At 41.8% G+C, this 21,460-nt stretch overlaps 2 protein-coding genes across 2 annotated transcripts in view; both read left to right on the forward strand.

Annotated features, from left to right (window-relative positions):
• AFAP1L1 (actin filament associated protein 1 like 1) overlaps nucleotides 1–8,531 on the forward strand; it is a 59,810-nt gene extending 51,279 nt beyond the window's left edge. Inside the window, exons 15-18 of the mRNA XM_074314108.1 lie at nucleotides 1,482–1,646; nucleotides 3,128–3,306; nucleotides 5,569–5,697; nucleotides 7,676–8,531. Coding sequence (XP_074170209.1) covers nucleotides 1,482–1,646; nucleotides 3,128–3,306; nucleotides 5,569–5,697; nucleotides 7,676–7,699 — 497 coding nt within the window. The 3' untranslated portion in view covers nucleotides 7,700–8,531. The remainder of the gene's footprint in view (nucleotides 1–1,481; nucleotides 1,647–3,127; nucleotides 3,307–5,568; nucleotides 5,698–7,675) is intronic.
• Nucleotides 8,532–11,844: 3,313 nt separating this feature from the next.
• On the forward strand, nucleotides 11,845–21,234 carry GRPEL2 (GrpE like 2, mitochondrial). Its single transcript, XM_019734387.2, has 4 exons — nucleotides 11,845–12,050; nucleotides 14,373–14,526; nucleotides 15,415–15,496; nucleotides 18,053–21,234. Exons 1-4 carry the CDS (start codon nucleotides 11,974–11,976, stop codon nucleotides 18,415–18,417), a joined length of 678 nt encoding a protein of 225 aa, XP_019589946.2. The 5' UTR covers nucleotides 11,845–11,973; the 3' UTR covers nucleotides 18,418–21,234.
• Nucleotides 21,235–21,460: the final 226 nt, after the last annotated feature.

The raw sequence follows: 21,460 nt of genomic DNA on the forward strand, positions 1-21,460 counted from the left end.
AATGAGACAAATAAGCATGGTGCATGAAGTTTTTCATAAAGCTAAATCTATTCAATGTAAATGACTATTCTATTCTGCATCTGTGTCCTTCCAATTCTGGGGATGTTAAATATTGTTTATTTTATAAATTATTGGGAATAATAGATGGGAGTTGGGGTTTTTAAGGTCGTTATCTGATATAATATATTGGCACCCTTTGCTGGTCTATGCTTTTTTTTTTTTTTTAACGAGTCAACAAAGTCCAAAAGTCTGGGAGCCAACTCCCCTGAGATGCCACTGTATATCTGGGAAATTGGGGGAGACAGGGGTCCCCTTCTCTGCCTTCCATGCTTCATTTATTATCTGGCTTGAATGGCAGGGTAGCTGTGGCAGGAACTGATTTTTGCCTGGTCACTGGGTAACTACTTGTAATCCATACAAGAACTGGAGACCCACAGTTATCAGTAAATCATGGGAATCACTCCATGCCCCACCAACTTAAAAAGACTGCCGGTAGTAACAAAATAAATAAAACGTTCCCTGAGAGGCTGGACTATGGCCTTGCCCCAGCTAGAGCAGCACTGCATGGCATGGACCCTGAAGCTGGATGTACATGGGTTCAAACCTACGCTCTGCCATCGCTAGCAGTAAGACCTAATCTCTCTGTGCCTCTTTCCTCAACAATAAAATAGAGCTAATAATAGTAAGTTTTTATGAGGATTAAATAGAAATGCATATAAGTGGCCTAGCATGTAACAAATACTCAGCCATTATTTTTGCTATAACGCCTTGCTGTTTTTGTCCATCATAATGGTGTAGAGCCCACAGTACAAACAGATTAATAGGTCTCTCTCTTCCCCCACCCATTGCCCAATCATGAAATGGGCAGTGCCTGACTTTAGCCCAAGGTCTCAGTTCTCTATGGATCTGAGGTATATTTACCTGTCTCTTTGTTTTATATATACCTGAGAGTTGACAATAAAACAAGCCCTTTTAAAACCAAAGTGTGTTATACATCACAAAATGTGTTTTACAATTTTATTATAATCTAACATTTGCTAAGCACTAACTATTTTCCAGGTGCTATATATTATACTAAGTACTTTTCATGAATTATCTCATTTAAACCCTACCACAATGCTAAGAGGTAAATTTGATCAATAGCCACATTTACAAATTTACAAACTAGGGCTGAGGAGGAAGGCACAAAAACACAACCATTCACTTTTGCCTGAAGTCACACAACCAGTAAAAGGCCAAAGAGAATGCAAACCTTGGTCTTCCTGGTTCCAAGGCCCTTGCTCCTCGTCTCTGTGCTCTACTACCTCCCTTTTGCTCCTTGTTTCCTTAGGGGAGTCACACTAAATATGTCTAGGGATATAGATCGAAATATCCCCATTTTGTGGATGGAGAAGCTGAGGCTGAGAGAGAAGCTAGCACGACCCAAGTACCCTTCTCAGAGGTAAGAACTGAGGGCCTTTTCCTGCCTCGCATCTCCACAGGTGCCAATCAATACAAGTACGGTAAGAACCGAGCTGAGGAGGATGCCCGGAGGTACCTGGTAGAAAAAGAGAAGCTGGAGAAAGAGAAAGAGATGATCCGGACAGAGCTGATGGCACTGCGGCAGGAAAAGAGGGAGCTGAAGGATGCCATTCGGAACAACCCAGGTACCTGCGTGAGTGTGGTCCTAGCGCTTGTGTGGCTCACACATTCCCTAGCTTTGCTCACCTGGTTTCTTACCAGGACAGGGGAGCTTCTCCTTCCCTGCCTCTTTCCTCTTCCTCCTCCTCATCATCCCTCCTGACTAATGGAAGTGCCATCAATGTAATAACTGCTTTTGGGGTAAAGGGATGAAAAAGCATCACAAAAACGTGGTAAGATGCAATCTGATTTTAGAAATGTTAAAATGGGGAGAACAGAGTGTGTCTTAGAATCAAGGGCATAACAAATCATTGTGAACTTCACATTAATTCAGTCACGGACAGATGCTGAGCACCTGATTGTGTGAGACACTGGTCCAGGGGCTGGGAATGATGAACAAGTGACACTCTGCCAGGATCTTCTTCTGAAATCCAGGGCCATGACCTCCCTAGGCCCTGCCTGCTCTGGGCTCCTCTGCGCCCACTCTCTGCTGTTTCCTTTGAATTCTCTCTGTCGTTGCAGTTCAGCATGCTTTCGGTCCTGTGTGAGACAGGTGCTGGGAATGGTGGACAGTGCCTGGTACATAGCAAGCATTCAAGAAGCATTTGCTGAATGAAAAAAAGTGAATGAATCAAAAGAGTCTATGATTATTAAAAACCCTCCAGTGCAACCTCCCTCAGAGCAAACAATGGAACTAATGTTCAAACTTACTAAGGCCCAACACAGCTCTTGGCACAAAAAAGGTTCTACTATAGGTTTGCTGGGTTACACTGAATAAACAGCAAACTCCTAGTAGGAAACCCTGGTCAATGTAAAGCCCTGTGTTATGAGTCTTGATTATAAGTAACAGAAGCCAAAGTTAAACTGGCTTAGAAATGCAAAAAAGAAAAATGTAATTAAAAAAATTAAACTATCAGGTATAGTGAAGTCCAGGGACTTAAGTGATGTCATCAGGAAGCATATTTCTCTAATTTTTGCTTCTGCCTTCCTCTACATTGGTTTAATTCTCTGTCCCTCATGGTGGCAAAATGGCTGCACAGCTCCAGCCCTCAACCAACCCACTCAGCCACCCCAGCAGAGAGAACTGCTCTTCCCAATGGCCCCTACAAGCATCTCAGATTCACTCTGACCAACTTTGATCCCTAAACAAACCACTGTGACCAGAAAATGAGATATGATTATGGGCCATGACTAAGTTATGTGCCAACCCTTTAAACGAGGAGTGAGGTCAGCCCCATCCAAATTATAGAGAATGAGAGAGGAAAGGTGCTTTCCCAGGGGAAAATCAGGGTTCTGTATTCAGACGATGGGGCATTGGGTATTGGGCAGGTAAAAACCACACTACCTAGCATGGAGCTAGAACCCCAGGCCCAAAGTCCATCTCTTATCCAGGACTGAGGACCAGAAAGGGCCTCCAGGAGGGGCCCACGAGGGCCCAAGGTCCCGCCAACCTCCTGGATGTTTCAGGCCAGGTCCAGCTGTTTCTCATCAGTGTCTTTGAACACAGGAGCAAAGTTAAAGGCTCTAGAGGAGGCCGTGGCCACGCTGGAAGCTCAGTGTCGGACAAAGGAGGAGCGCCGGATCGACCTGGAGCTGAGGCTAGTGGCTGTGAAGGAGCGCTTACAGCAGTCCCTGGCGGGGGGCCCGGCCCTGGGACTCTCCGTGAGCAGCAAGAACAAGAGTGTGGTGAGTCCACTCTCTGCTGCTCCTTTATGCCCTCACATGCTACCGGTCTTGAGCATATTTGGGGCTAGGAGTTATGGTCATTGACAGATGACAAAACAGGCCCTAAGGGACATGCCATCGGTGGCACAACTAGGAAGCAGACTCTTGGAGCAAGTTCTCTGCCTGTGTTCTCTCCCCTGACGCACCACCATTTGACTTTGGATCCTAAATATGATCTTAGAAGTGACCTTGTGATTATGGATAACAATAACTACCATATGTTGAATAACAAACTTGTGTGGACCGATTACCACAGACCAGTACAGAATCTTAACCTGTATTATCTCACATGCTCCTCACAGCAGTCCTGTGAGGTAGTGCTATGTGTATTCACCCCATTTGACAGACCAGGAAACTGAGGTTCAGAGATGTTGAGTGACGTGCTCAACATCAAGGTCACTCAGTTAAATGGGAGACAGGATCCTAAATCCAGGAAGTCTGACTCCAGAGCCCTGCTTTCACCACCTTGCACATGCCCTCTCCTAGGATGCCCAGTGTACCAGGCCCTGTCCCCGGGGCTTTGCATCCATTGTTCTAACATTCCCAGCAACCCTGCAAGGTAGATCCTACCTTGAATGAGATTTCCTCAGGGAGAACTTAGTTAACCTCAGTCTATGTCAGTGTCTCAACCTCAGCGCTATTGACATTTGGGAATAATACCATGTTTCCCCAGAAGGAAGACCGAACTGGACCATCAGCTCTAATGTGTCTTTTGGAGCAAAAACTAATATAAGACCCGGTCTTATATTAAAATAAGACCTATATTAAAATAAGACCTATATTAAAATTTTTGCTCCAAATGATGCATTAAAGCTGATGGTCCGGCTAGGTCTTATTTCCGGGAAACACGGTAATTCTTGTTTATAGGGGATTGTCGTGTGCACTGTAGGATGTTTAGCAGCGTCCCTGGCCTCTACCCACTGGATGCTAGTAGCTCCATGCCCCCAGTTATGTCTCCAATAATTTCCAAATGTCTCTGGGAAGGCAAAATCTCCCCCATTTGGGAACCACCAATGGCCCCATCTGTTATTCTTCCTCTTTAACACTGAACCACAATTTGCCCATATATATTTGTATCATTATTTGTCTAATGTCTATCTCCTCAACTAAATGATGTTTTTATTAAGAATTGGACTATATCTATTTTATCATTATAGCTCTTCACAGAGTTTGAAAAATAGGAATGCAATAAATGTTTGTCAAATGAATGTTATGCTTTCTTTCAGACAAGGAAATTGAGACTCAGAGAGATAAAATAACTTGTTTGACAAGTGTGAGTTCTCATTGAGAACTGTGATCTTATTGTTTGTTGTCCCAGTTCCCTGTGGCCTGGTCAGACCACACCCCATGACTGGGAAGCTAGAGCTGTTTCTCCCACCTACATTTCCTCTCCAGAGGGTGGTTCCAACCTCATTTACAGATGAAGAGCTTAAGGGCCAGGGACAGAACAACTTCACAGTCACAGAGGGCTGGTGGCCACAGCTGCTGCTTCTTCCCACCAGCATACCCTGATGTTCACATTCTAGAAGACTTTTCCCTCTACTCCTCATCCTTTTCATGGCCTTTGGAGAGAAAGAGAAGTCGTCTCTGAATTTCCTGCAGGCTTAGCTGTTAATAGGTCATACTTGAGAACTACATCCAATAAGGTCCTAAAAAATGATCTGGAAACTTGAAGGGGTGAGGGCAGTACGGAAATGAGAAGGAATACAGGAGACAGGTAAGAGATAGCACTGTGGGGTCTGAATCCCAGCTCTCCCACTCACCAGCCGTGTGACCTTGAGCAGTGACTTGACCTTCCCATTTTTGTATTTGGAAAATAAGATAACTGATAGTACCTACTTCACAGGCTTGTTAAGGCTAAATGAGCTACCATGTTTCCCCGAAAATAAGATCTCACGGGAAAATAAGCCCTAGCATGATTTTTCAGGGTGACATCCCCTGAACGTAAGCCCTAATGGGTCTTTTGGAGCAAAAATTAATGTAAGACCCGGTCTTATTTTCGGGGAAACACCGTAATCCACACAATGCCAGTACATAGTGAGGGTTCAGTGATTTTAGCTGTCATTACCCTTATTCCAAAGGCCCTCGAGGGTCTCCCTCCCCTCACCCTATCTGATGCTGGCATGTTTGCGTAGTGCCTTCTATTTGCATTCTTTTGAGGGCACGCCAGGTGTGGGTAGCCAGCAGTGACTCCCCTGTGTAATTATTTCTCATAATCAACAGGAAACTGCAAATAAACCCCAGAACAATGCCTCAGAACAACCTCTCCCTGTCAACTGTGTTTCTGAGCTGAGGAAGAGGAGCCCATCCATCGTAACCTCCAGCCAAGGAAGGGTGCTACAAAAAGCCAAGGTAAGCAATAGCTCAGCTAATCAAAATTCATAGATCTGGCAGCTTCCTTTCTGTGGAAACTCACTAAGAACCAAAAAAGTCAGCTAATGAGAAAGGCAAAGAATTGCCAATATAGCCATGCAATAAAGCTCACAAACTTTGCTCAGAGGGGAAGACTCTCAAATTTCATTCAGAACCTATTTACTCTTTCTTAACACATACTCCCAACAAGCTCTGGTTTCTGAGCCTACACCGTGTTTTGAGAAAAGAAAGGCCCAAGTCATAGGTAAGGAAACTGAAGATCAGGGAGTGAAGAGACTCACCCAAGGTTATACAGGGCACCAGTGCAAGAGCTGCCTTGAAAACCCGCCTCTTCCCATTCTAAGTGCAGGGCTCACTCCATGATACTGGTCCACAGTTCTGGCTCTGAAACTCCTGGAGCCAGCTGTGCTTCAGAACTTTTTGAATTTTAGAAAGGTAATACGGTGCATATACTATATATGATGAAAAACCCCAACAAGTTCTCAGGAGGTACCCTGTAAGCAAACACATTAATAACTCTATAGCAAGATACATGAGTATTCACACCACGTGGACTAAATAGATGATAAACAGCCTCATATCAGTTCAGGTCAGGTTTACCACCAAATGAATTTGTGCCAAAACTCTTGAGAAAAATTTGGTTTCAGAGCTTTCTGGATTTCAGAATTGCAGACGAGAAAGTGTGGTCCCAAAAAACAAATACCTGAACATTATAGAAGTCACCAGCCAGAAGCCAGATCATCTAGACCAGATATCCGCAAACTTTTTCTGTAAAGGGCCAGACAGTGAATATTTGAGGTTCGAGAACCCCATGGTCTCTTTCACGACCACTTCACTCTGTGACTGTAGCAGGAAAGCAGCCATAAACAATGTGTAAGCAAACGATGGACATGACTATGTCCCACAGACCCAGAGATTTATGGACACTGAGATTTGAATTTCATATAATTTTCATGTCACAAAAACATTATTCTTTTGATGTTTTTTCCAAGCATTTAAGAATGTGGAAAACATTCTTAGCTGATGGAGCATACACATCTGGCCCCCTGCATGTTTTCATACAAATATGATCCTTGATCCCTGTGGGCCATTGGAAGAACTTTGGATATTTTTCTAATGGAAAGTTATTGTCAAGTTCTGAGCAAGGAATTTGGGGACATGAATTACATTTTTAAAAGACCATTCTGGCTACTATGTTGAGATTGTACGAGGGGATAAGAGAGACCAGTGAGAAATAGATGAGAAAGGTTTAATGGAGGGGATATGAAGTGGCTGGCTATGGAGGTAGAGCCAAAGGATTTGCTGATGAGAATGTGGAGAATGAGGAAAAGAAAGGGATCAAGGATGACTCCTAGGTCCCTGCCCTGAGCAACTGTGATTCAGGTGGCGAAGACTGGGAGATAAGTAGGCTGGGACTGGAGAATCCTCCCACCAACAATTTTCTTACTGCCACGTTCTACCCTGGTTCACACCATCACCTCCAGGGCTGGCTAGAATCCCCATGCATCGTTTATGGGTGAAGGGCCATCCCCTGTTGGCCATGACTTCAGTATACCTCTCAGATGAATTCCTAGACAGCCCCGAGAGAAGGGAAGGACCGTGTGGGCTGCCTGCTCACGCTTCCTTACCAGACTGCTTTGGCTTCTCTCCCATCAGGCTCCTCCTCCACCCCAAGGTCCTGTGGAACAGTCCCCACTCCCCTCCTCCTTCTGGGCCTCAGTTTTCTTGTCTGAGAAAGGTAAATGTTGTGAGGTTTGAGCCCCCTTGGAGATGAGTCCCATTGTAGAGAAATGATTTACCCACAGCCTAAGAAACAGAGGAGGACCAGGAAGGACCTATGGTCTCTAACATGGTCAGTGGGTGGGAGCTTTCTATGAGGTACAGTGGAATGTGTTTATCCTACAAGTCACAACAGACTACTCAACAAACTGATTTGTCTTCTCTTTCTGTACTTCAGGAATGGGAAATGAAGAAGACCTAGAAACAGGATGAGGATTTTATCCAAAGAAAATATCAGCTTGTCCATCTAAAGCGGAAATGCTTTTTTCACAAAGAGACATCAGAAGACTGGAAGTAGCCCCCACTTTCTGGGGCACCCAGAAGACCAGCCTTTATTGTCTGCATGAGAGGGGGTATAGGGAGGGAAGAAGGAGGAAGAAGGAAATGTAGGACATCCTCATATAACTTTACAGAGGGTGGAAAATGGGGGTGGAGGGAGACAGAAATCTGCACAGTTGTAAAGGTTTTGTTAAATGTCTTTGTCTTCCCTTCTGAAGAAGAAATGAAAGCATATGTGAATAAGCCATTCCATCCCATTCTCAGCATCCCATTCCCAGTCCTTCAGGCAAAGGAAGGCAGTGCTAAAGCATCAGTGGTGCAGTACAGAGACAAGACTTGATCCTCTGATGACATTTGCACCAGCTGGATTCATGTTGGGCATTACTGAGAGCCCTGGGCACGATAAACAGGCTGAAACATCAATAGAACTACCCCTGCTTGCATAAAAGGGAATGAAAGCTACAGAGAACATGCAAACTCGACAAGCATTCCTCATCTGCTTTAGGCAGATGCCGCTACCAGAACCTCAGATTTGAACTGTTTTCAAATCAGAGATCTGCATATGGAACAGGCAAGGAGGTTCAGCCAATGACATATTTTTAGCTCAGAGTGATACTCAATGACAGGAGCATGGATTTCTAATGTCCACAAGATTTTGCAGGCTTTGTAGGGTGGGGTCATTTGCTGTCAATCAAGTCCTGTACCTATTTTTATGACACTCCAGCTCCAGGAGCTATAGTTAAAAATCTAATTGACACTCCGTGTTTATCCTTATCTTGCACTCAGAGGCCCAGCAGCCCTTCCATATCTGCTATCAAGTAAAACTATCAGGGAGAACTAAGAGGACAGTGGCTCATTTATGCAACATGAGTGCCTTTTACAAACACTTGATACTTTTATAGGAGAGCAAGGACGTCAAATCCTGGACAGTCTCCTTACTGCGCCACATACTACTTTCTCAACATTGCAGGCACTTTATAAGTCTTTCCCACATTTCCCTCCAATAAAGACAAAACCATTTAACTGTATAAGCTTATAAGTTAGCTCAAGGGCAGAGAAGGGAAGTCCCAGAATAACCTCTCGACACTTTGCTAGAGGCTTCACATAGTTTACCCTGTCTAAGGCTTTACATACTTGAGCCTCATCCAAGAGTTTCCACCCTTTGAGACAGCTGGAGAACAGAACAAAAAAAATAACCTGCCCAAAAGCACCTAGCTGGTCAGTGGCAGAGCATAAGGCTTAGGGCTTATGAGCCTGGATCCAGGCAGGGCTGGGTTTAAGCCCTGCTTCTGCCACTTAACAGCTGTGACTTTGGGAAAGTCACTTGACCTCTCTCATTCTTATTTTCCTTACCTATGAAAACCTGGTTAACAATTGTACCTTCCTCCCAAAACTGTCAGAGGAACTCAATGAGATAACAATACGTGGGAAGCATCTTGTGCGGTATCCAAGAAATAGTAAATGCCCGGTCAATAGTGGTTCTTTTTACTAACTAGATAAGATAGGTCTGACTCAAAATCCTGTGTCCTTTCTACTGGAGAAGAAATGACTTTTATATGGTAATTACAACCACCAAAAGCTATAAGGCAACCAATCGGTAACTGACAGTTTTCATCCAGATTCTACCTGTCTTCAATGACAAAGGTGCTCACATAATCTGGATGGTCAATGTTCTTTTTTAAATGTGGATCCTGGAATGTCACCTAACAACCCAACTGTGTCTTCACTCTTTCTCATGCCGTTATTTTGAGGCTGTCTTTTTCTACCAACAGATCTTAGACCCTTTGAGAGGTGGGGCCCTAGGACATTAATAACTAACATTTATTGAGCACTCACCATGTATCAGGTACTATGTTAGCCAGGGCCAGCTTCACAGGCAGGCAACCTGTACAGTCACGCTTAGTAGGGCCCTCTGCTTAGTTGATTGCTCTGCTGTTGCCCTATTAATAAGTTTAGAACAAGGGATTCCACGTTTTCCTTTTTCCTTTTAAATTACATAGCAGGTCCTGGTGCTAATCACATTTCTAGGCATTAGCCCTTTAGTTTTCATCAAAACCCTGTGAGATTGGTTCTATGATCCTACTTTTCACAGTTCAGGAAATGGAAGCCCAGAGAGGTCAGGTAACCTGCCAGAGCCCACAGTGAAAGTGGTGGAGCCAGTACTTGAATATAGTAAGTGTGACCCTAGAGCCCTTCTCAGGTCTAAGCCTGTTTCATCCCCTTGCACTCAACATTCAGAAGCACACTACCACTTAATAAAAGATGAATGAATGGATGCACGTATGCAGCACATTTGGTAAGTTAGACAGCTAAGAGAGGTGGAGAGAAAATAGCTAAAGCATGGATGCCAGTTCTTGCTTGTTAAAATGCCTTGTTTGGTTGTTTTTCAAAGTATAGGCTCATGGATCTAAGGTAGTCCTGAAGTTCCATCCTTCCCAACACTACCAGATGTTTTGACTATGGGATTTGTAGTGTCACTGGATCCTCAGTGGGGGACCTTAAGCAGGGTCACCAACCTCAGCTTCAATGTTCTCATATGTAAAAGGGTATCATAATCCCTCCTTAAATCATGTTGCTCTTCTCCTAAGGCCAAAAAGAAACAAAAGGCATTTGTTGGCTATAAGCTATAAGGCAACCAACACATAACTGACAGTTTTCATCCAGATTCTACAACACATCTGAGCTGGGCCTTGGATAGAATACAGACACGCAAAAGACTTCCAACTCTGGCCTCATGGAACTCAGACAAGCAGAGAGAAAATCTTATCCAAATAGCTACAAGTAAGTCATGTTATGGTGAAGATTCAGAATGATGAAGGCACACTTCCCATCCCTTAAAAAACATTTTTTTTTAACCTTAGAGACTATCCAGTAACTAGTCTGGCAACTTCAAGTAACCTCAACCCCCATCACCAGTCCATCCTCCTATCCTGTCAGCTTTCCATACTAAATCTAAAATTCATCCTCTTCTTCCCATCTCCACTGATTCCATCCAACTTCATTAATTCATTCAACAAACTTTATTGAGCACCTACTATGTGCAGCTACTGTACTAGATATCAGAAATCATAGCTGTGAGCAAGACAGACCCTCATGAAACACACTGTAGCTGGGAGAACAAACAAAAAGAAAACGAAACGAAACAAAATAGTTAAGATGAAAACAAAAATGTGCTGGACACACCTAAAATAGTACCTACCTCAATTAGGGTGGTTACAAAAATCTCTATGGAAGTGACCCCAGGACACTTGGCATGGACTTTTCCAACAGCTTGTCTCCCTATTTCCATTCATCAATCTCTTCCCTGTAGCAAAATGACTCCCTTAAACATTTGAAGGCTTTGAAACACGTTTCCAATTCAACCAAAGTGAGACTCAAGTTCATTCAACAACAAAAATTTAAACTGTATCAGAGCACTGGTCATTGAAAATGAAGACCTGTTCCCCCCAAAAAAAAATAAAAAATAAAATATCTCCCCTAATGGAACTCCCGTTTTAGTGAGGGAAAATAAGAAAATTGGAGGGAAAAAAGCAGGGAAGTGATTGGGGGAGGAGGGGGGTCAGGCTCCTATTTTTCAAAAATCCCTGCTATGATCTGGCCCTGCCTAACCGTAGTCTTATGTTGCCCCTCTGCTTCCTCTAACATTTCAGTCCCTTACTCGCAATACTCTCCCTCTTCACTGGGTCTTTGCAGATGTTTACTTCTACCTGAACTACTTTCCTGCTCTTTTCATCTACTCATTCTTCAGCTTTCAGTTCAAATATAATTTCCTTTAGGAAAATTCCCCACACGGCCATACTGTATTCTAGGCTTCCGCAGTACCATGCCCCTCGCCTTTAAACCTCGGTCCTATTTTACTTTTATATTGTGTTTGCATTTGTTTGTTGTTTATAACTTCATATAAGCTCCGTGAGGGTACAGCTGGGATCCCCTTTGTTCACCGCATATTCCAAAGCTAGCAACGAACCTATATCGTTATGACAGAAACACATCTTACGCGTGGAATACGCTGCGGACCGGAAATGTCGCACTCCGGAACACAAGCACGGAGCACACGGAAAACCAGAAGCGGAGCGTTCGTAGCCCTGAGGAGGAGACGCCCGCGAAGGCTGCCGGGAAGCGTGGTTTTTCGAGTGAGGGTATCTCGGCCTTGGAGCAAGTGCGCGTGCGCTGCCTCCGTCAGCCTAGGTCCTGAACATGGCGGCGCGTGCCTTGTGGGCGGTCCGGCAGCCGGTGCAGCGCCTCTTGGCCTCGAGTGCAGCGTCCGATGGCAGGTAAGAAACCAAGGCAAGCCGCCGGGACGTGAGGACAATGCCGGACGAGCGAGCTGGGGCCGTTGTGGGCGAGAGGTCCCATTAAGCCTCGGCGGCTAGGATCAGGCGCTCATGGCCCCATTCTACAGTGGGGCAAACTGAGGCCGACAGCGGCGCATCTTTGCCAGGCGGGGGAAGGTGGGAAGGTCCGAGGTCACGTCCTCGGAGGTGGGAAGGCTCTTAAGACCCGAACAGAGATCCAATTGGGGAGGTACCTCTTCCCGCCTCTTCTTCCCAGCTGTGGTGTCCGCCGGTAAATTAGATTCTCTCACCTGATTCCTGTCTTACTTTAGACCAGTCCCTTCCCAAATATCCGGGTTCCACTTTACCTGTCGGAAAAGGAGGGCATGGACTTGGTCTCTCCCCAAACGACCCTTTCACCTACTTTTGGGATTCTGTGAAGTTGTATTTGATGCTTTTGCCCATCGGCCGCGGCAATTTTTATTGATCACTTGTAATGCCAATTGCAGAACTATGGGTAGTTCTTTTTATTATCCCCCGTTTAATTGAGGGAACTGAGGTTTGGAAAAGTTGGGTAACTTCTTGGGATAATAACTCGGGTAATGGTGAAACCCAGATTGGAAACCAGTCAGAGCTGCAGGATGGGCGCTTTTAATTAGTGAGCGATGTTAATTCTCAGGAACAATTCCCTGTTGACTGTTTCTTCCTGGGAAAGAATAAAATGGCTGAGTACACTGGTGAGTCAGATTCGACCTCTGAAATGTAAATTATGCTGCTGGAATCCGAGAATTTCTGTATGCATAACTGTCACCTTTTTATCTTACACCTGACCTAGCACCCCGCTCTAACACCTAGATGAGAGGGTGAATTCAGGGATTTCCGCCTTTTTTAAAAAATCACAATTACTTTATTGTAAATCTTTTTGGCAGTTTGTGATGTAGGGAAGTGACCAGAAGAAAAATTGCTCCTTCTGATAAAATTTCCCTCCACTCCAGTTGTGAAGCAGTAGGAATTGAAGGGATAGTCCATTATTCTCATCTGTTTCACGACGTGGGCTTTGGCCATTATCCCTTTAAACTGGCTTTGAGAATATTATGACTTAATTTCTATTGTATAAATGTGTGGTTTTTTTTTAGGAGGAAGGAGATATTTCACCCCATGTGATTTGCTCCAGATCTGTAGTGACCCTATTTTCTAAACCAAAAATTTAGAACCATATGTATTTCAAGACTGGCCTGGAAAGGCAGAGATAAAAGTTGTCTTGCCCACACCTTATTCTTGTTGTTCCTGCTTCCCTTTCTTGAGGCAAACTGCTTTACCCTCTTTAAACCTTTGCTCAGATGTCACCTCAATAAGCATTCTTTAATATATGCCAGTTTATATAAATAAACTTTTTAAAAGAGCTTTTATACTCACGAATTGATTTTCTTGATGACTTTACATCAAATTATGAGGATCCAGGAGGTGTATTTGAAACTTCATTGAAGGGAAGGGGTCAGAACTGCAATCCAAGATCTACAAAACTAGCCCCTACTCCAAATGTCTTTCTATGTAAACTGAACTAAATGTTAAACATTTTAGCTGTACAGAAATTGCAGATTATAAACATAAGTGAATACAAAGATCTGTTTTATTCACCTGGTTATAATTCACCATCCATATACAAAGTGTTTCATACATATTTAATTGACTTGATTTTACATATTGGCGAGTTACGATCTTAGAAGTTTCTTTTTCAGCACAGGTTCTCTTCTCTAAAAGCCTTACTTATAGCTTGCAATCAAGAAGATTTAGAATTCTAGGCCTAACTCCAGTTTGATAAAGTCCCTTTATTTGGCTTTATTTTCCCCACCTGTAGAATGAAGGATTGAACTAGAACTGTATGGCTTTGTGTTTTGAATTCTGCCTGCTGATATTGACCCGCTGGTTCTGGGTATCAGAACTTGGTTTTCTCTTGCTGACTTTTGTGTCCCCACTTCTGGCTATTTATTGCCTCGTGATCAGTATCCTGGCTCAGTCGAATACTAGCTGTGTGATTTGAACAAGTCTTAAGCCTCTCTGAGCCTCAGTTTTCTCATCTATCAAATAGGGATGATGATATTTATCTCAAACATTGTTGTGAAATGAAAAGATAATTTACATAAAATCCTGAAAACAGTGTCTGGTACTTAAAAAGCACTTTAACTGTTCATATTATTACTGTGACTGAAAGTCCTTTGTCTAAAGTTCAATCTGGCAACTTCCCAGTCTCTGAACTTTGTTGTCACTTTGGCGGTTGACAATGGCATTTCTTCATCATGTGCCACCTCCCTCCCACTTTAGGGGATGTCTGCATTCTTTCAGCACTGCCACCCAGAGAACTGCTGGTGAGGATTGCGGTTCTGAGGACCCTCCTGACGAGCTTGGGCCCTCTCTTGCAGAAAGAGCCTTAAAGCTAAAAGCTGTTAAGCTAGAGAAGGAAGTCCAGGACTTAACAGTGAGTGGATTTTATATTATCTATTCTTCACATATTCTCTCTGGTTTAAATATCCAAGTAAAGGTTTTTATGTCAAGTTTTTAAAGTAAGTTTCTTCTAATGGGCTGTTAACCTCTCCACTTCCACTCTCTTGCTAGGTATACTAGGCAAAATCTGTAGTAGTTCAAAAATTTCACTGAGTAAGAATAGTTATCTCTTTCAGTTCCCTGTTGTGTTACAGTACTTAGATATCTGATATTTTGGTACCTTCAAAGGAGGTGCAGTGAGTGTCTGGCATGTGGTAGGCACTCAGTAAATATTTGGTGAATGAATGAGATCATTTAGCATTTTTTTCTGCTGATCAGATTCCATTTGGCAAACTGTCCTGTACTGGGTTGATAGACACACTTTGAGGAAGATAGATGTTAGAGTAATTACAAAGCAAGACCACCCAGAGTGGTAGAGAAGTTGGAAAGCATGTTTTATGAGAACAGTTAAAACAACCAGGGATTATAAGAACGAAAGAGAAAAAGACTAAAGGGGCTGAAATAATTGCCTTCAAATAGATGACGCACTTTTAAAACATACTCTTGGTTGTCCTAGAGTTCAATTCAATGAACAAAACCTGGAGGGTGGCAGTGTTGGCTGAATGTGAAAAAGAAAGCTTTTTCTCAAGATGAGCTTGAAAACTGTTGTTAAAGTGTTCAAACTAGCAGGCTAAATGACAGCCGTTTGGGGCTGCGGTAAAGGGGATTTGGAGTAGCTAATGTAAGATTCTTACAACTCTACTAATTTTTTTCAAATTAAAAACCTATCACAAGGGTAAAATTTGTAAAGTAAGCAAAAACATTCTTTCCTACCAAAAGGCGTTTGTTGTCTCATCATTTTGACTTTGCTTTTGATGGTCAGGTGAGATACCAGAGAGCTGTAGCTGATGGTGAAAACTTAAGAAGGCGAACCCAGAGATGTGTAGAAGACGCTAAGATATTTGGTGAGAGATTTAGTTACAATAAAAAATACCTTTGACTTCAAGGCCATCTCCTAACAGTTCTTCAAACTGAACATGTTGAAAACGCATCTGGATCCTTAACTGATCCCTTCAATTATTCCCATAGGCTTTCCATGCTGCTTATAGGGAATGTTCTCAAGTGAACCATTTGCTAAAATAATGCTTCTCTTTATGTTGACCAAACCTTTGTTATTTTATTTTTCAAACATGTACATTTAATATTCTAGTGCTTATACAGATAGTTCTGTTTAACTCGTTAACCAACAAGTGAATCATTAAGATGTTCAGAGGAGACTCCAAAGAACAGATACACACAGGCAATAAGGAATGCTAATATTTGCTTCCTAGGAGCAAAATTGGCCTGTCTCTATAGTGCAATAATCAATTGTATCTCCAGCAGACAATTTTTGCTACCATGGACAAGAACTATTTGCATCATTTTCAGTATTCTAGAACTTGCTAAGTTATAAAATAACTCAAAGACAAAAGCATGGACCATATGGAAACAGATTTCCCTGAAGGCTGTGCTAAATCACATCTATTTTTGCACTGATGACACAGAATAATCTTTTTGGTCTGTTTCAAAGTCTTTCAGAAATTTTTCTCTATATGCACCACATCCTGTTCCAAATGTGTTCATGAAAATATTAGTTGAGTAACGGATTCATGGGTAAAGGGCAAATCTATGATTATTTGCTGTGCTCTCAATTTAATATGGAACATGGTACTTTTGCTACACTTAGAAGGAAAATGCCCAAAAAAGTGAATTTGTGATAGATATAGAATGAGTCCATTGTCTCCTGACCCTTTATCTATTATTCTTTCCCTGTATCACACTACTTCCTGTTCTCTGGATTTTATTTGTTTGTGTACAGATTCATTTCATTCCTATCCTGTCCAACCCCAGTGCTTTGGTGTAGCCTTCTGCTTTTCATTCAGTGCTGTAGACGTCATGTTTCAAAGCTTCAAGTATCAGCTAAGTAATGACCTCCAAATTGTATCCCTGATCATTTCATCCAAGTTTTAGTCTCTTACTTCCAGCTATCAGGGCCTAGCAAACTACAGCCTGCGAGCCAAGCCTGCTGTCTCTTAATCCATAAATACAGTTCTGTATTTCGTCATTAAAAATAAGTGGAAAATTATTTTCTCTTTTGTTATATAAAATCTTTGATTTTGCTTCTTGTCCCACAAAACCTCAAATAATTTACTTACAGCCCTTTACAGAAAAAGTTGGCTGACCTCTGAGCTACAGGGAATTTTTGTAGCAGATAAACCAGTTGTGATAAGTGGGGAAGAGTTCCTGCCTGCTTGAGGGAGCAGGGTGAATTGGCTTTGAGTTAGGAACTGGCTTATGTCAGTTTCCTTAAGAATTAAAAAGGTCCCCAGAAACAAGTACATATTAAACAAGTACATATTAAACTCAAAAGAATTTAATAGATTATCTAATTTATTTGTTTACAGAGCAAGATGTGTCTAGCAAAACATGCCATATAAGTCCTTTCCTTAGGTCATTTCTTCCTGTGGCCAGGAATACTTAGAAAAGTGAAGACTGCTCAGTGAGCAGGGAGGTATGAAAAAAGTAGAATGTTTTTAAAGGGCACAGCATGATGACTGTTCTCCTGTCTGTCAGTCACTCCTTCCTTGGTCATCTCTTTTATTGCTTGCCGGTAGCTGGTCTTTTTACCTCTGAGAGCAGTTGAGATGGTGTCTGTTTTGGGACAGGGCCTTAAAGCTGTCCCTGGATCAATGCCAGATGAAGAAAGTCCTGTGACCCCACCAGCCCCTACCAGGGCACTGGTGTTATCATAGACATCTGTAATAGTGACGTCCCTTCTCATAATTTTTGTCGGAAAAATCAAAGTGCAGCTTTTGGGAATCATGAGATGTCTCAACAACCAAGTTTGCTTTTATCTTGTCACAGTTCTTGTGATTCTAAAAAGGTAAGTTTTGGCCCAGCTCCAGCAGTTATGTGTAACTTCATAGCAGGCAGTTGGAGACTCATTTGTGGATGTGTCTTACTTTCCCGTTCCTATTTAGCCAGTCCTCAAAGTAAACCACTCTTTTGACTCCCCCTTAGCACAGTCTTGTCAACCATTTTTTTTTATTATTGCCCGCGCCCCCCCCCCCGCCATGAAATACTAATATCTTGTCCCTATTGAGAACGTATGCCTCAGCAAACTGAGACAGGCAGGAATTTTCAAAATGTACATAACTCAGTGCTAAAAATAACCAACAAAAGTACCAGAAGCATAAAAATGGTCAAGTTTTTAAAGAACAGGTTCCTGAGCCTATTGTACAGTCTTTCGTAGTTCTTGGTTCTGACCATCTTCCCCGTTTCCTCGTAGGTTTCCTACAGATTCCGAAAGTATCTGGCTTGTCAGTTGGGTTGGGGTGGTAATCATTGATCATGGTCCCCGGGTCCTGTGTGGCAATCTTCCCTCTTCCTGGGGTACCCAGTATACTAGCTACCTATCTGGGCCTTCCCCAAATGCAGAGTGATTTCCTCACAAACAATAAAAGTATCTGGCTTTTCTGTAGGAATTCAGAGTTTCTGTAAGGACTTGGTAGAGGTGGCAGACATTTTGGAGAAGACAACAGAATGCATTTCTGAAGAGACGGAGCCTGGGGACCAGAAACTCACTCTGGAGAAGATCTTCCGAGGGTTGTCACTTTTAGAAGCAAAGCTGAAAAGTGTGTTTGCCAAGCATGGCCTGGAGAAGATGACACCCATTGGTGACAAATATGACCCTCATGAGCACGAACTCATCTGTCATGTGCCAGCCGATGTTGGGGTGCAGCCTGGCACCGTGGCATTAGTAAGGCAAGATGGCTACAAGCTTCATGGCCGTACCATTAGACTTGCCCAGGTGGAAGTGGCGGTGGAATCTCAGAGAAGACTGTGAACGGGCCATGAGGAACTGAAGGTTCTTCCGGAGTGCAGTCCCCTGTGTTTTCTTTATTTATTAAACTAGGTTTATATTGTACATGAGGTACTTCATGTGACCTGTTTTGGATTTAGTCATATTGGCTTTATTTCTCAGATACTCTGTTGATTTAATGTGACCTGTTTGGTCTCATCAAAAGTCTTGCCACTGGGCATTTGAACAATGTGACAAGTGTTCCTATGGCCTTTATCAAAATACGTTTAAGAAAATTATTTTTAAATTAGTATTCTGATGACTTTCAATCCAAAATCTTTTTAAAAGGTGGAAATTAGTATATGTTTATGTATTTTCAACTAATTGTTCCTTTCGAATAGTCTATAACAGGAATTGTATAGGATCTTGTGTTTTGTGCGGAAAGGGGTTGGTTCAACATTTTGGTGCTTAGATGATAAAGCTTTATAACTATGAATTTAGATCATTTGGGTTGATTTTTATATACACAGATTTTTCAGGACTTTGCCTTTTTATTTTATTTTCCATATAGCCATTTTTTTGTCCTTTTAGTCCCTGCCAGGTAGATTTTATATTCATACTCAATGTCCTATTCCAGTTCCCATTTATGAGGGATGAAGGCCCAGGTAAGACTTGGGAGGCAGGGAATATCGAGAAATTTGAGATACCCAAGTCCCTTTCAAGTAAGGATGGCCTAGAAACCACGTGCTTTCTTTGCTGAGTTATCGTCAACTTATTTTCAGCCTCCTAGGTATATAATCATTTCAGGGAAACTGAGGCAGCTAATGACCCAAATTGGTCTATATTGGTGATTTACTTACAACTTCTCTTTCTAACAGCCCTGAAATTCTCTGCCACTTGGTCAAATTTGCCTTATGTTCCTTTGTTAGATTATTGGGGGATGTGGTCTGGACAAAAAAAAGGTGTTAAGTTCCCATGATTTCTCATTTCATTAAGTTGAATTTTTTTTCTTTAATTGGAACTCACAAATCACTACCTCTCTTACATTGACAAACTTTGTTTCCTAGTTTTTATATCTGTCTTAATATCACGTGTGTGTAAACATCTCACTCCCCTTTTATGTATTGACGACCTAGAGATAATGAGCCTATGTGTTTATTTTGTATTCTTTCAGTCTTATTTCTTATAGCTGGTGTTCTATAAAAGATTTGTTCAATAAATGAGTTAGTGAATGAATGATGCATCAGACTTTAGAAACTAGGTCACTTACGGCTATTTTAATGTTAGAAGAGGCCTTAAAGATGGTTTAATCTCACCCATTTTGCTTCTTCTGAAGTATGAAAACAGTCTTTTTAGAATTGAACTCAAAGAAAAAAGAATCTCTAAAACTAGTGAACTAAATTTCAGTGAGAACTTGAATAAGGAACAACTAGATATTAACTTCAATCAATTAAGACTGAACAGTACTTTAAGGAACATACAAAGATGTCCCCAGCAGACAAATGTTCGCTGTCCAGATCGCATAAGTTTAGGTTTAAGTTAGTTACTCATAAGTCCATTTCTACTGGAACTCTGTCAGCCTTTCAGTGGAATGCTGAAAGTTATTCTCTTAGACATTGTATATAATTCTGGGACACTACACAGATCTATATCAATAAAGCCATCCCCCAATGGGCCCTACCACCTCCATCAAATGTAGACTCTTAAAAAACACATATATATATATGCTTTTCAAATGCAAACAAAACACTGGTAAGATTTTTAAACCAGAACCTCTTTTGTCATTCCACTAAGTGCATACTGTAAGTTTAATGAGCAGCTTTCACAATAGGAATTTGTCTTTTGTTGCCTGGATTACTTTGAGATTGACAGATGGTGACAATGAGAAAATGAGCCAGTTCTAATTACCCATGTGTTCTTGGATTACTAGCTATCATTACCAGTGTATTAGAATAACCATAATTTTAGATATGGAATGTTCTGATTACTTTTAAGTTTTCTAATATTCCTTGCAACCTCCTGTTTTAGCAAATAGGTTGAGAATAATTTTAGGTTATTTTATTCAGTAGTTTTGCAGACTTAAAATTGTAAATTTAGAGGATGGAACTATAACAGTAACAATCTCAAAAAAGTGAAGGGCTTTGTGGAGTTAGAGCACCATAATAGAGCATAAGATTGGTAGGCAGAAACTTGAACATGAATCCTAGCTCAGTCACCTATGTAACCTTGGGTCCCAGTCATTTCACCCTTCTGAGCCTGCTTCCTTGTTTGTAAAATGGTTATAATTCTCTCACAATATTATGAGGATTAAATGAAATGTGTAAATTGCCTATTACATTAGGCCGTCCAATATTTTTGTTGCTTTTTATTATACACATTTTTCCTATGTTTTTATAGCTGCCTAAAGTCTAGGAAAAGGGTTAAGAGGTGCTTAGCTATTAAAACTTAAAAGCTAATCAGAGTTACTTATTTTCCTTCCAGTTTCTGGTTGTTTGGGTTTTGTTTTCTAACCATACACAAGGAATACACATTTTTAGACTGAAAGAGCAAGAAAATTGTGTCAGTGCTCTGAATTTTCATCTTGGTGGTAAAATGAAAAGACATTGGCTTGCAGAGGATATGTAAGGAAGGTTTGCCTCACTTGAAGAGGGGATCTTCCTGTTTTAGTACTTGGATTCTACAAATCTTATGGATTTTCCTCACTGCCATAAAGGAACCAGTTGGTAATTATTTGGTGCTTTCGTGGCAAAGGATTTGATAAGTGACTAAGGGTTCTTAAACACTAAAGCAAAATCAAATAGGGAAAACTAAAGAAGATACACGATATTCAGAAATAATAAAACCCTACTTGAAATTACTGCAGTTCACTTGTTGAGTGTCTTTGTTTGCCTAATTCATACTGTATGTTGACATGCATTGACTGCTGAGTCACCTTGTTGATGCTCAGTAGAGATGGCTTGAGATTTCACAGCAGCCCAGCCAAATGGATGTAGTATAGGCATTCCACACCCTAACCCCGTGTTGAAGTCTTTGTTTCTCTTTCGTCTGATTCCTATGTATTTCTTAGATCTGGACTCCTGTTTTTGCC

The sequence above is a fragment of the Rhinolophus sinicus genome, linkage group LG10, assembly GCF_036562045.2.
Source record: "Rhinolophus sinicus isolate RSC01 linkage group LG10, ASM3656204v1, whole genome shotgun sequence".
In the NCBI taxonomy this organism is placed as follows: Eukaryota; Metazoa; Chordata; class Mammalia; order Chiroptera; family Rhinolophidae; genus Rhinolophus; species Rhinolophus sinicus.